This window comes from Nicotiana attenuata, unplaced genomic scaffold, assembly GCF_001879085.1.
Source record: "Nicotiana attenuata strain UT unplaced genomic scaffold, NIATTr2, whole genome shotgun sequence".
NCBI lineage: Eukaryota > Viridiplantae > Streptophyta > Magnoliopsida > Solanales > Solanaceae > Nicotiana > Nicotiana attenuata.
Window position 1 is genome coordinate 268,103 of NW_017670674.1, and position 15,953 is coordinate 284,055.

Consider the following 15,953-nt stretch of genomic DNA (forward strand, 5'->3'; position numbering starts at 1 on the left):
TTGCAGAATCCAAAGAAGTTAACAATAAAGAGTGAAAATCTCGTTTTAGATCATAATGTATAATCTTTGGTGGGTAAAAAATATGCGAGATTCATTATTATGCTTTGAATTGCAATTATATAAACTTCACTTGTTTTTCAAAGACATTTTTCTATGAGATTAAATCTTGTAACATAGAAAAATTTTAATTACTTTTCACAATATATTGTAAAACTTTATTTAATATACCCTTCACAAATGCACAACAAAACACACTAGGCTGATGTGTTAACACATGTATACAAGAAATTTAAATGATTCTTAACGGGTTAACGGTTTATCCGATAAGAAAATTGAGTAATTCGCCCCCAAACCATTAAGCCGTTAATTATAAAATCTCAATTTGTTCACCATCTATTATCCCGATAACCCAATACCAATAAGCCATCGGTTCGATTTGATTAACGGTTGCGGTTCGATTTTGAACACCCCTACTATAAGCTAGATTCGCCCCTGATTAGACATCAGTTGTTGGAACATATATGAGGCCATTTGGAAATAGTCAGCTATCATTTATTGATATGGGTTGATTTTTCTAAGACTTGAAGATGTTACATAATTTTTCTTCGAGTCCTAGAAAAATTAAAACATAGGTTTATGGAATAGGATAGTCCAAAATAAATGCTGAATGACAACGATTTTATTGAATAATAATGAATATAATTGCACTAATCAAAGTCCCACAAGGCTCATTTATACAATTTTTCGTAGATATATTATAAGGTAATTTAAAAAATCCCAAGCTAATGCATTTGATATTTGATTAAATTCCTCTCTAGATTCTCCAGATGCTGGACAACATTTTCTCTAAGTATATCTCAAAGAAGCACCTCTTCTTGATTGCTGATCCAAATTTCAAAAGAACACCCCAAACACATCACATTCTAAGAAATTCATCTATGAATTTTCTTCCCCTACAAAAAGCCAAATACTAAATCAGAAATTGAATAAGAAAGAACAACTACACCTTAATTCCTAATAAATTGGGAGAATTAAAATAAGGAAAAAAAGTCCATGGGAACAAGGGCATCGATTCCATCGATTATAATCGAAAAGAATACTCGCAAGAGGTTTTTGAAACTAGAAGACGTCTTTATTTTCTTTTTTTATCAAGCAGCTACAATCTAAAATTTTCTATTTTTCCCATATTATTATTCATATAAGAATGTTTATAATCATAAATTGGACTATTACTAGTATTATTATGATCTATATTTAAGCCATCTATTATCTTCGACTTGAATTCTATGTGTACAAGTTTATTTTTCGACCTATAATTTTGTATCAACTTTGAATTTATTATCACAAAAAAGATACTGATGTGGTAATATCAATCAGTGGTCTCTTAAAATCGTAGATCTGCCTCTACGTGAATTCATAATACATTAAATAGTTCATATGTAGGAAGAGAGTATATGTCTAAATTACCTTTTCTCTGATCTTACTAGCTCTCAAGCCTTTGAATTTGCGATGTTGTAACATGCTTTGGTGTTGAAAATTATGCCTTCCCCTTGATCCAGTTGGTGGAGGAATATAAGTATGAGTTTCTGGACCTCTATAATCAATTTCATAAATTCCCGAATCCATGTTTAACAAATCCATTTTTCCTGTAAAAAGAATACCATTTCCTTTAGTCATAAATGGGCTAGCTAGGAATTAATGGACAAAATAAGATTCATTTTGGCTACCACAATTAGTAAAGAAAAAAACAATTGTATCATAAGCAATAGATATAAGTTTCTTTTGAAGACAAACCTGAAGAAGAACAAGGTCCAATCAGGAGGAGGAAGAGGAAGAAAATGGCAGTTAAGCTAGTGATCTTCAGCTCCATTGCAAAGAGAATATCAAGAATATATGAACTGATAAATGTCCTTTTTAATGACATATAAAAGAGTGAATTTATTTTGTGCTAAGGATCAAGAAACTATCTAAAGTTATGGGGAGGAAATAGATCAAGGAATTATAATAAGCATGGAGTAGAGGGGAGTCTGGGAATACATAGTTGAGGAATTTCACAATGTTTGGCAATTGAAAGTAGAGGTGTCAAACGGGCCGGATTGACCCCGGACAGGTCCGGCCCAGACCGGTTGAAACCCGGACCGGCCAGACCCGGTACTTAGGGGGCCGGGTGGGCTGGGTTACTGGGGTTAAGGGGTTGGTCCGTTCACTTTAATTCATCCGGTTAACCGGACCGGTCAAACCCGGTCAACCAAAATCCCTGTAGAACCGGTTAACCGGCCCGGTTTAAAGGCTAGATTTTAATTTTATTTTTTTTAAGGTTTTAGAGTATAAGGCAATGCCAAACCTTTGAATTTACTCTTTTTTCGTTAATTTACTTGTTAAATGTAAACCTTCAATTTGTAAGTTTGAATTTTGAAATAAATGTAGCACTTGCAATTTATAAGTGCAATTTTTTTCCATTTTCATTGTATTCTTTATATTTTTACTTTATATTAATATAAATTACAATAGTTATACAAAATGCAAAAAAGAAAAAAAAACACTAATCCGGCCCGGCCCCTTGGACCCGTAACCCTTACGGTTCATTTTTTACCCGGATAAATTCGAACCCGTTAAGCCCGGTAACCCCTAACCCGTAATCGGCCCGGTTTGAAACCCGAACGATTTCAACTTTTTCCTACCCAGCCCGCCCCGATCCACCTGTTAGACACCCTTAATTGAAAGTGTCGCCATCCAATACAGCAAATAGTAACAAGGTCCTGATGTAGATGTGCTGGGTTGGAACACTTATGTAGTGAAAAGAAAAAAACCATAATATTCATTTTTCTTTCATTTTAGGTTTTTTACTTAATTTAATTAGTTTGATCATGTAAATTTAATATACGACGAATTTAACCCATATCCACTAACAACATAAAAAATTTCTACACCAGGCTATCTAACGGGAATTGCGAGGATTGGGGAGCCCTCCACCACCCTCCCAACAAAAAAGATCCCTAATAAGGCTTATTAATCTAATACTTGAATTCAAGCTCCAACATCGAAGTAGCCTATTGATTGTTTCGAAATAGCTAAAATGTACCTGTCTGTTAAAGGAATACCTAAATTTGGGGGCTAATAAGTGGATCAGTCCATTTAACTTGCCATATGCTCTCTCCTATAGAAGCTCTATTAGGGAATGTTATCCCCTTTCATGTTCTCGCCTTCACTCGACAACAACAACGACAAGCCCAATATAATCTTCTAGGTAGACAATTGCCTATAATTGATTTTATATTACTTAATTAAAAAAGTCATTTATACCATATGGTGGATAAAAATTAAACTAGTAGCTACAAGAACCAATTTAAATATTTTATTTTCTGAAAGAAAGGTGTGGGTAGTGGAGAGGAAGGAGTGGAGACTGGACAGTCCCATATGTGTATTATTGTTAATGTCATAGAAGGACATCACATTTAGCAGACCCCTTGGCTGTCACCTTTCACAACTAATAAACACATCCTCCTTGTACTTTTCTTTCTTGCCCGTTGCCTGCTAATTTTCTGTTTTTCCTCTTTGTATTTGGAAAATTCTAAAACACTACTACACATTATGGGGACTTTGTGTTGTACGTTTATTGTGACAAAGTTAATTTGGACTTTGGTTGAAAGATATGGGGCAGCTTGTCTACTTTCTTTTCTTAAGCGCACCCTTCACTATGCTCCATCATTGTAGCATATTGTGGTTGGAAATATGTGCTACTAACTTTTACTTTCTCTACTTTAATTTAACTTGTACTAGTTGGACTTCATTATTCAACTGTGAATATTTTTCAATGGAATTACCAAGTTATATTATTCGAATAATTTGTACCCAAGGGTGTGGCCTAGTGGTCAATGAAGTGGGTTAAGAATGCAGGTATCTCGTGGAATTCGTTGAGGTGTACGCAAGTTGGCTCGAAAACTATACGCTTATAAGAAAAGAAGAAGATATTATTCGAATAATTTGTTATTTGTTGGATACTGAGAGAAAGATCTTTTTTATCGAAAGTTAATGTCGATTACTATACCAAAAAAAATCAAGACCCCCGTTAAATAAGAGGAAATGGGAATTCATGGCTATTTATAATGTTAAAATTAAGAAAGTATTCTTTTTAATTCTCCTATGTGTAAAAAAATTAAATCGGTAAAAATAAATCTTCCATGTGTGAAAAAAGAGATAGTAATTTGTACAGTAATTTATTTCTCCCAAAAGCCAATTTCTTCACCCTTGGAGCATATATGGTACAAAGTGGCGAGACAGAAGAAGCCATTTTGTTTACCTTTTTCTCAGCTGAGGAGAAGAAGGTGAAGGCATTCCCTTCGCTCAACTCTCACCTGGTTCAGATCTAAAATACCTAAACCTATTTTCTCTTTATCTACATTGAATATTTGGATTTTTCAAAAATAACTCAAGATAATTGATTCATCTTGTCCGCGAGTCACACCTTTTCAACAGGTGCATCATCATCATCGTCAAGTACCATCATCCCAGTAAACGGAATCCCCTCGAGAAGCTGCAAGCTCGCAAACCCTCCCGTTGACACGTGGCTCATTTTGTCCGCGAGCCCCATCTTTTGAACAGCAGCGACAGATTCGCTACCTGCTACGTTGTGCCAATTTTTTACCAATAGCATCCGTTCCAGCAGCAAATTTGTCAAACTCGGAAACACCCATAGGTCCATTCCAGACGATAGTTTTGGCGCTATCTAGAGCTGCACTAAAAGACTCGATAGCATCTGGTCCAATATCTAACCCCATCCAATTATGTGGAATTTCAGATGCAGGAACAACCTTGGCATTAGCGCTAGCCCCGAACTTGTCTGCTATGACTACATCAGACGGAAGTTTTATAGTTACACCTTTTCCCTTTGCCTTGTCAATGAGTGATTTAGCTGCATTAAGAATTTTCTCCTCCTCCACAAGTGACGGTCCAACAGAGTGACGTTGTACGTGTTAGAATATACTATAAGCCATACGCGTCCTGTCGCGGTCCTACCGCGGTTACGCCAAGACCGCGGCCAAAGTGGCCTTCAGAATCTGCAGCAGTGTTCTGTCGCGGTCCTACCGCGGTTACGCCAGGACCGCGGCCAGAGTGGCCTTCAGAATCTGCAGCAGTGTTCTGAAGACCAATTATTTATTTACTTGTTTAAATTCCATAAAGTTTCCTTTTAAATAGATCATGTATTGGTTTGTGTGTCCATTGCTTACATAGTATATGATTTAGTGTATAGAGTTTAGCTTATACACGGAAGATTAAATCATCGGTTCTTGTAAGACATAAAAGTTAATGTTCACAATCTATGATGGAATTGGACAAATCATCGGAATGGTTGTAGTACAAGATTAAATGTAATTTATCTTGATTATGGGAATAGGTCTATGTCACGACCCAAACCTGGACCCGGTCGTGATGGCGCCTCTCGTGGGGACAAGGCCAGCCAACTACCCAATTCATCCTTTTAAAACAGTTTAAACAGTTCATAAGCAATTTAAATATGACTTAATACTCTTAATTAGCAGAAATACAGTCCAACACAACCCTAATCGGGGTGTTACAAGTCACGATCATCTATTAGAGTACAAATACAACTACAGGGCCTGAAATAAACAAAATATGACTGATAAACAAAAAAAGGAAGAAATGTAGTGCTGCGAACGCTGGCAGTCACCTCGCTAAACTCTGATAACTTAGCCTCCGATCAGCTCAAAACCTGCTATCGGGTGAACAAATACCTGCTTCTGCACACAAGGTGCAGGGAGTAAAGTGAGTACTCCAACTCAGTGAGTAATAAGGGTAAATAACAACTGAGCAGTAAGAAATCACGTAAAGCAACCCATCATGCTATATAGGGACAGTGAAAAACCCTTTGAGAGAAAGCAGTGAAGTTATAAAACCTTTAGAAATATCTTAGCTCAGTTTAAAACCTCTTTTGAAAATGACTTTTTCAACATTTATGCAATTGAATACAAAACAAATAGTGCAGATAAGCACAGAAGTCCTCCTCTCGGGCACCACACTCAGTTATCAGTTAATACCAGAGCAACAGGTAAATATTGCAAGAAGTAGCACAAACAACATATAATGGCAGACAATGAAATAAGGTAAACACATCAAACAGTACCGGTACCGCTACGGCGTGCAGCCCGCTCCACATATCGCTGCGGCGTGCAGCCCGATCCATTTATCGTCGACGGCGCTCACTGGGGGTGTGCAGACTCCGGGAGGGGCCCCTTACGGCCCAAGCGCAATATCAAGCCATCTCGTGGCATCAAACTAGGCCCTCGGCCTCATATCAATATCAGTATAACATTGCTGCGGCGTGCAACCCGATCCAAAAGTATCCTCACAACACAGGCCCTCGGCCTTACTCAGTCAAAAATCACATAGCCTCTCGGGCAACAGTAAAACAGTATCTCTCAGCCCAAAACATCATTTAAATATCATTTGAGTATTAAAACAGAGTAAACGTGGCTGAGTTTGAAAACAGTAGAAATAACATGACTGAGTTCAAGTATAAAGTCGATACAGTGAGAAACATCAACAACAATCCCCGAAGGGTTCAAATAATTGGCACGCCCAAATATGGCATTCAGCCCAAATAATGATGATAGGAAACTGATTTCAATAAAATACGTGGTAAAGTCATTGATCGGGATGGACTAAGTCACAATCCCCAACGGTGCTCTACCCCACGCTCGCTATACGGCGTGCAAGTCACCTCAACATAGCACTATGATGTGCAATCCGGGGTTTCAAACCCTCAGAATATCATTTACAATCATTACTCACCTCAAGCCGGCCAAAATCCTAGCTCGATATGCCCTTGCCTCGCAAATCGACCTCCTCGCACGTCGAATCTGATCAAAACCACAACGAATACGTTACAATAGGCTAAGGGAACATACCCCAATCGAAAAGACTCGAAAAATATCAAAATTCACGAAATTTGCAAAACCCGAGCCCCGGGCCCACTTCTCTAAAAATCAGAAAATTAACATCATCGGATTCCTCATCTCGCTACGAGTCTGTACATACCAAAAACTCTCAATTCGGACCACAATTGGCCCCTCAAATTCCAATTTAAAATCTTAAAATCCCAAGCCCTAGTTTCTTTCAATTTAGCTAAATTCTCACGAGTTTCAAGGATAATAGAAAATTAACATCATCGGATTCCTCATCTCGCTACGAGTCTGTACATACCAAAAACTCTCAATTCGGACCACAATTGGCCCCTCAAATTCCAATTTAAAATCTTAAAATCCCAAGCCCTAGTTTCTTTCAATTTAGCTAAATTCTCACGAGTTTCAAGGATAATTCCACAATATAATCATGTTTTTAACTCATAAAACTTACCTCCACTCAATCTCTGTCAAATCCCCCTTCAAATGCTCCCAAGTAGCTCCCAAAATGTTCAAAATTGGAGGAAAATGGGTTTGGGTTCGCGGATGAAATGTTATTTTAAACCCTTCTACCCAGACCTCATTTCCGCTTCTGCGATACTTTTACCGCTTCTGCTATCACCGCTTTTGCGGTACTTCTCCCGCTTCTGCGGAATTACACTACTGCGCTCATGTCCGCTTCTGCGGTCCATATCCGCTTCTGCGGACGCCGCATATGCGGACCACCATCCGCTTCTGCGGAAGTCCTCCCAAGACCAAAAATTCGCACCTGCGACTCCCTCACTGCATCTGCGGAGCTGCTTCTGCGGCCCTTTCTCCGCAGATGCGGAAATACCAGATATCAACAAACCAGCTAACTCGCCAATCCAAAATCCATCCCGATGGCCATCCGAAATCACCCCGAGGCCCCCGGGACCTCAACCAAAAGCACCAACACATCCAAAAACCTCATTCAGACTTGTTCCAATCACCAAAACACCTCAAACCACACCAAAACCATCAATTCACATCGAATTCAAGCCTAAGTTTCCCAAAAACTTCCGAAACACGCATTTGATCAAAAACCCAACCAAACGACGTCCGAATGACCTGAAATTTTACGCACACATCCCAAATCACATAACGAAGCTACAACAACTCTCGGAATTCCATTCCGACCCTCGGATCAAAATCTCACCTATCAACCGGAATTCGCCAAAATACTAACTTCACCAATTCAAGCCTAATTCTACACCGGACCTCTAAAATCTCTTCCGATCACACTCCTAATCACAAATCATCCCCTGAAACTAACCGAATCGTTGGAATCCACATCCAAGCCCTCTAACTCATAGGTCAACATCCGGTTGACTTTTCCAAAACAAGCCTTCCTTAAAGAGACTAAGTGTCTCGTTTCCTTCCAAAAATCAACCCAATTCAACTCGTTCACCCAAGACACAGATAATGAAGCATAACGAAGCAGGAAATGGGGGAAGTCTCATGAGAAGACGGGTCGGATCGTCACATCCTCCCCAACTTAAACAAACGCTCGTCCTCGAGCTTACCCAGAGTTGTCCTAGAAGCCAACCAATAGCTGAATGACCTTACCAAACGGGTCGGGTCGTCACATCCTCCCCAACTTAAACAAACGCTCGTCCTCGAGCTTACCCAGAATTGTCCTAGAAGCCAACCAATAGCTGAATGACCTTACCAAGCATATACCCGGGGGTGATCCCACGTCACCCTATCTCGCATAGGTCCGATAACACAACATAGCTGAAATTTCACAATCCATCTAGTCCATGAACCATAGAACCACATTGTACTTTCCGAAATCATACACAAGATCAAAACCTCACATCTATACTCAGAATAAGCCCGAACCAGCTGTAATAACCCATACCTGCAACCTCAGGTGAAATCATATGATACACTACATAACCCAAACACTCAAAACGATAACTCCTATTGACAGCAGCTGTACCCAACACTCGAATACCGGTAGAAAACCTCTTATCAACTAAGGTCTTATTCCACACTTCTATGTACTGCTAATAATAAATGAAACATGCAATAAACCGTAACCATCTCCCAGGTCAACCATTCATGAAGCCACTTCCCTTTTGACTAATACTACAACAGATTCCGAGCCGAACCTCGATATTCTCCTTGCAACAAGCTGAAATCAAATTCGTTCGTATTCATTAGTGACTCCAGTGATCACCTCAAATCCAACACACCACTCTGGTGATATGACACCTCAATACAGGCCTAGCCACAACTTGCATAATACGCGCACCAATAAGAAACGGTCTGAACATACTCAAATCATGAAAAATGACTCAAACGAAAGAGCTGTACCTCAAGCTCATCAGTACCATCACAACACAAGGTTGAGACCCCGTCTCACATCATAGAAATAGAACACCTGAATCTACCTCGAAAGGTCATATCTCCACGTGGCCTCGCTACAATGCGCGATCCTATCCAAACACTGTTACACATGAAACACCTCAAGTCACTATGCTCAATATCGACAGCCACACACAATTTGATGTATGGAACCAAAGCAATTCATTACACCCACGGTGAAACAAACAACATACGCCACGCAACCCGATAGGTCATAACCAATACTCCATTTATCGAGCAACACCCAATTACTCTTCCCGCTCGACTCTCACTATGAATCCCCAATAGAACCGCACCACATGTGCCCATAACCTACAAATCATAACGTCTCACAACACCGAAAAGGTACTCATAGCTCTCCTCAGATCACTAACAAGCTCAATAACGATCGAATCAACCTATCCCTCAACAATACAATTCGGGGCCAACCAAGCCAACTCAAGCTAAACACGTATCCACATCGGCCTACCAATGAACTCATTACCAAGAAAGCTTGAAGATGCTCCTTCCACTACTATAACTCCTGTCGGAGCCGTACGATACGGTGCCCGGCACCAAATTAATATCGAAATCCACAACCTCGCCCGGCAACATGCCCGGCCACAAGAAACGCATCCGAAGAGTCCCTTAATACCGGAACGGAACCAATGGTAGGAACCTCTGCACTGACATCCATCACGAAGGCCCAATTAAGAAAAGCAATCCTTCCCAGCCGTCCGCTGGGTCTTTGAAATATAACCCACTCTGCAAAAACATAATCCAATGCACCTCGCCACTCAACCCGTGGCATTTCCGGCATAGCCCGTAGCGCAATAGTTCAGAATCACCTAACACTAAGACAACCAGTCTGAATTTCAACATCACATTCAAAATCTAACATACCAGCAAATAAAGATCCACTCGAGCCTCCAAATCCCGATTGCCGCTAAACGGTGCCGAATACACACCATCCACAACCACGACATAGCCTGTACATGAGAACTCCCAGTCTCCAACTCCATATGGCACACGAATCATCATACCTGATCCCAATTTTGCCGTCCGAGCGCATACCACACCTTAAATACCCCATCACTCCACGATAGATACCTTAAAATTTCCTATGCCACCAAGCAAACCCGAATACCACCAGTTGATCCAAAAAGAAAATGCCGCAATAATACCGAAGTATCATCAGTTTAATCACATTACCCTTTGAGACACATACTCTCGTCAAATCGCTTCCAATTAGCAGCATCATTTCCTTGATTATCTGAGGCTACCCGTTGCCTAAGAGTTTTATGAACTTTTTTTCAGAACTGAACTGAAACCTCGTACACGCAAATCTCGATCATCCACAACATACCGCATATACCATACCATCCAAGGATAGCAGGAAAACTTTTGTCTCCCTTCCGAGCCACAGACATCTACGCACTCAACTAGTCAAGAACTTCCATTGATCCCATCTAGAAGAAAAATCATTACACATTCCATGTCTCTCATATTCGTAGAAAATGCACCTCTTCAACCATGGTAGAAATCAACAAGAACTCTCTCAATTCCGTTTGCATAAATTAAACTGCCAGGACGGAATCCTTCTAACTCGACCAAGCTAAGCAAGCCATCAAAACCCAAGAGCATTGCTGCAAAATACTTGTAAGGGCTCATTACCTCGAACACATATGAAGAATTAATCATATCCTTAACATACCGATTCGGTCTACTATCAAGCTATTCCATCTATCTAATTTCCCTTCTGATTCATCATCTACTTGATATTCCCCCTTGTTGTAGCACCACAGTTCCTCAACCCAGGCTCACTACACGAGACCCAAGCACAAGACAACACTGTCTAAGACCCATAAGCCACTGAATCCTCTCTCAAATATTCCCAGAAACACCTCATTCCAAAATACTTTACTCTGAAGAACTTCCTGCGAATCTAAATCCGTTACCTTTACTTTCCAGATATTGATACATAGAATCCCATAATTAACATAAAATACCATAAGTCTTGACCTTTTCCAATGAAAACATAGTCTCTAACCACATACACAACCTTAAGACACCTGATTGTTACCTGTAGAATCTTGAACACATTAAAATCATTCTCGAGAGTCATTTACTTCTTATTCAAACTGCAATTCACCTGATCAAACGAACATAACCACCCGTGCCTCATTAGCACTCTGACACCACAGGATATGACCTCATCACAATACAAACAAGCATCTTCCTGCTCTATGCACCGAGCATTCTTTACCAACAACAACTTAAGACATCCTGTGATTCTCACACATCTACGAAGCACCATATAACCTTTGTCAAAATTTTGCTTCACTCGTGCCATCCTCGGCTCAATTTCCGCAACCAGAACTGATTCGCCAGCATGCCTCAAATCGGAACCAACATAGCACATAACCGTACAATTAGCTAATCAGTAGCAAACTCCCCAACTTGGCTCGAAGCCACAGATCAAAACACTCCCAACAACTCATAACGCACATACTCCATTGCTGCCTTAATACCATAGTGAGATTAAACACAATCCTTCATAAGCTTGTGGAAACACAAATCATCTAGAATTTTTTTTTAACTCTTCTGCAAATCTCGCATTCACTCACACAACAGTTAAGCCCACTCTCTAGGTGATCCAATTTAGATGTCAACACATTTTCTTCACTTGTAAATGAGATCTTCTAATAGATAACATAAGGATCACACAACTTTAGAACACTCCGCAGGAGATGACCCACCTGCTTTGCCTCCAACTACCATTTCTGTATACCTTCCACCGTCCTAAACTGTACGCAGTCGCTTAGTCTTCCTGAGTCTGAACTCATACCGCAAATTTCAAATTCTTCCATAAAACCTTATTTAACTCCATGTTAAATTCAGATACTAATAATCAAAATAAATTACTTGACTATTAATTTATTGATTACTTCCTTTAGACTACACTTAATTATTTCATTGTTCGGATACAAATCCACGCGTGGGTTACACATGAAACTTTTAAGCTTCATTAAGGAGTATCATCAATCTCAAACCGAGAACATGGATTCCATCAACTAATTATTACTCGCCAATGTATATCATTGTTATCCAATTACCAGGCTTATTGACTCACAAAAGAATCTCGCCTTTTAATAAATCAAACAAAAGTTACATACAAACTAATAATAATTATATCCGGATTAAGAGTATAAGTACATTAAATGACTAGAGAAATTATTTTATAAAGTCAGTATAAAATACTTATCTTACTTGATCCGTTCAATACATACAAAACGTTATAGCAACAAGAAGTTGGAATTAGACTGTGATGACCGACCGTCGTCTATGAGAACCGCTGCCGTTTCCCCCATTTCCTGCTTGTTATGTTCATTATCAGTGTCTTGGGTGAACGAGTTGAATTGGGTTGATTTTTGAAGGAAACGAGACACTTAGTCTCTTTTAAGGAAGGCTTATTTTGGAAAAGTCAACCGGATGTTGACCATGAGTTAGAGGGCTCGGATGTGGATTCGACGATTCGGTTAGTTTCGGGGAATGATTTGTGACTAGGAGTGTGATCGGAATGATTTTTGGAGGTCCGGTGTAAGAATTAGGCTTGAATTGGCGAAGTTAGTATTTTGGCGAATTCCGGTTGATAGGTGAGATTTTGATCCGAGGGTCGGAATGGAATTCCAAGAGATTGCTGTAGCTTCGTATGTGATTGGGATGTGTGCGTAAAGTTTAGGTCATTCGGACTCGTTTTGGTTGGGATTTATCAAATGCGTGATTTCGGAAGTTTTTGGGAAATTAGGCTTGAATTCGATGTGAATTGATGGTTTTGGTGCGGTTTGAGGTGTTTGGTGATTGGAACAAGTCTGATGAGGTTTTGGATGTGTTGTGCTTTTTTGGTTGAGGTCCGGGGGCTCGGGGTGATTTCGGATGGCCATCGGATGGATTTTGATTGGCGAGTTAGCTGGTTTGCGATAAAATCTGGTATTTCCGCATCTGCGGGAAAAGAGCCGCAAGAAGCGGCGTCCGGCAGATGAGTGAGGGAGTCGCGTGCGAAATTCTTGTCTTGGGAGGACTTCTGCAGAACGGAGGTGGTCCGCAATATGCGCGTCCGTAGAAGCGGATTGGACGCAGAAGCGGAATGAGCGCATAGTGAGTGTATTCCGCAGAAAGCGGGGAAGAAGTAGCCAGAAGCATGGTGACAGAGACGGTAAAGTATCGCAGGACGGAAATTGAGGTCTGGGCAGAAGGGTTTAAATAAATTTCATCTCGCGAACAAACCCATTTTCTCATTTGAAACATTTTGGAGCTACTTGGGAGCATTTGAAGGGGGATTCGACGGAGATTGAGTGAGGTAAGTTTTATGAGTTAAAAACATTGATTATATTGTGGAATTATCTTGAAACTGAGAATTAGCTAAATTGAAAGAAACTAGGGCTGGATTTTAAGATTTAATTGAATTTGAGGGCAATTGTGTCCGAATTGAGTGTTTTGGTATGTACAGACTCGTGCGAGATGAGGAATCGATATGTTAATTTTCTGATTTTTCGAAGTGGGCCCGGGCTCGGTTTTGCAAATTTCGTGGAATTTTGTATTTTTCGAGTCTTTTCGATTGGGGTATGTTCCTTAGCATTGTACGTATTCGTTGGTGGTTTTTGATCAGATTCGACACGCGAGGAGGTCGAATTTGCGATGGTAAGGGCATAGCGAGCTAGGATTTTGGCCGGCTTGAGGTGAGTAATGATTGTTAATGATATTCTGAGGTTTGAAACCCCGGATTGCACATCATAGTGCTATGTTGAGTGATTGCACGCCGGTAGCGAGCCGTGGGGTAGGCACTGTTGGGGATTGTGACTTATCCATCCCGATTAATATTTTACCAGTTATTGATTGAAATCAGTTTGCTATATCATGATTTGGCTGAATCCATAATTTGGCTTCGTGCAACTATTTGAACCCTTCGTGTATTGTTGTTGATGTTTGCCTCACTGTATGACTATACTTGAACTCAGTCAGTTATTTCTACTGTTTCAAAACTCAGCTTACGTTTACTCGTTTTTTAAACTCAAATGATATTTAAATGATGTTTTGGGCTGAGAGTACTGTTTTACTGTTGCCCGAGAGGCTATGTGATTTTTGACTGATTAAGGCCGAGGGCCTGTGTTGTGAGGATACTTTTGGATCGGGTTGCACGCCGCAGAGTTAGTGTTATATGATATTGATATGAGCGGGGTCCTAGTTTGATGCACGAGATGGCTTGATATTGCGCTTGGGCCGTAAGGGGCCCCTCCTGGAATCATGCACACCCCTAGTGAGCGGCGTCGACGATAAATGGATCGGCCTGCACCGCCGCAGCGATATGTGGAGCGGCTGCACGCGCAGCGCGGTACCGGTACTGTTTGATGTGTTTACCTTATTTCATTGTCTGCCATTATATGCTGTTTGTGCTACATTCTTGCAATATTTACCTGTTGCTCTGGTATAACTGATAACCGAGATGTGGTGGCCGAGAAGGCGGACTTCTGTGCTTATCTGCACTATTTGTTTGGTTATTCAATTGCATAATTGTTTGAAAAGTATTTTCAAAAGAGGTTTTAAACTGAGCTAAGATATTTCTAAAGGTTTTACAGCTTCACTGCTTTCTCTCAAAGGGTTTTTCACTGTCCCTATATAGCATGATGGGTTGCTTTACGTATTTCTTACTGCTCAGTTGTTATTTACCCTATATTCTCACTGAGTTGGAGTACTCACTTTACTCCCCGCCCTTGTGTGCAAAATGCAGGTATTGTTCACCCGATAGCGGTTTTTGAGCTGGATCGAGGCTTAGTTATCAGAGTTTAGCGAGGTGACTTCCAGCGTTCGCAGCACTGCATTTCTTCCTTTTTTTGTTATCAGTCACATTTTTATATTTCAGGATGTAGTTGTATTTGTACTTCTAATAGATGCTCGTGACTTGTGACACCCCGAATTAGGGTTGTGTTGGGCTGTATTTCCGCTAATTAAGGAGTATTAAGTCATATTTAAATTGCTTATTGAACTGTTTAATTTAAACTGTTTTAAAAGGATGATTTGGGTAGTTGTTGGCCTTGTTCCCCACGAAAGCGCCATCACGACCGGTGTCGGGTTGGTCGTGACAAGTTGGTATCAGAGCCTAGGTTACTAGGTTCTCACGAGTCATGAGCTGGTTGTAGAGTCTCGCGATCGGTACGGGAACGTCTGTATTATCCTCGAGAGGCTGCGGAACCTTTAGGAAAACTTTCACATTCTTGAATTTTCTGTATTCGTGCGTCCTTGATTCAGCTTGAAAGAAACTCTTGAAGTTCCTTACACGCTTTGTATGCGCGCATGAGCGCTCAGTATCAATGTGGCCTTTGATGGCTTGTGATTCCCCGATCGAGGGGCGAGACGTGATCTGCTGTAGTCTGCTGTTGGGCCAGTCTGGAGGATGAGGCTGGATCTTTGTATGCTTAAGCACCGAGTGTTGATTGTGTGAACCAGTGTTTTTCGCTTAATTTTCGGTATTGTCATAATTAGCGAGAATGGCGGTTGTAGTATGTGATAGAGTATTGTTAGTATGCGAGATAATATCTATATGACTTGTAGTGACGAGGAGTCTGCTGGATTAATTAGATGAATTATCAAGATGTTGATTTCTAT

At 40.4% G+C, this 15,953-nt stretch overlaps 1 protein-coding gene and 1 pseudogene across 1 annotated transcript; both read right to left on the reverse strand.

Moving 5' to 3' along the window:
- Positions 1-657: 657 nt before the first annotated feature.
- LOC109242145 lies at positions 658-2,026 on the reverse strand. The gene is made up of 3 exons (XM_019408979.1): positions 1,795-2,026; positions 1,468-1,646; positions 658-953 (listed from the first exon to the last, which is right to left on the reverse strand). The coding sequence occupies exons 1-3, from the start codon at positions 1,922-1,924 to the stop codon at positions 933-935; spliced, it is 330 nt and encodes a 109-aa protein (XP_019264524.1). The 5' UTR covers positions 1,925-2,026; the 3' UTR covers positions 658-932.
- A 2,212-nt stretch (positions 2,027-4,238) lies between these two features.
- On the reverse strand, positions 4,239-7,612 carry LOC109242143 (annotated as a pseudogene).
- Positions 7,613-15,953: the final 8,341 nt, after the last annotated feature.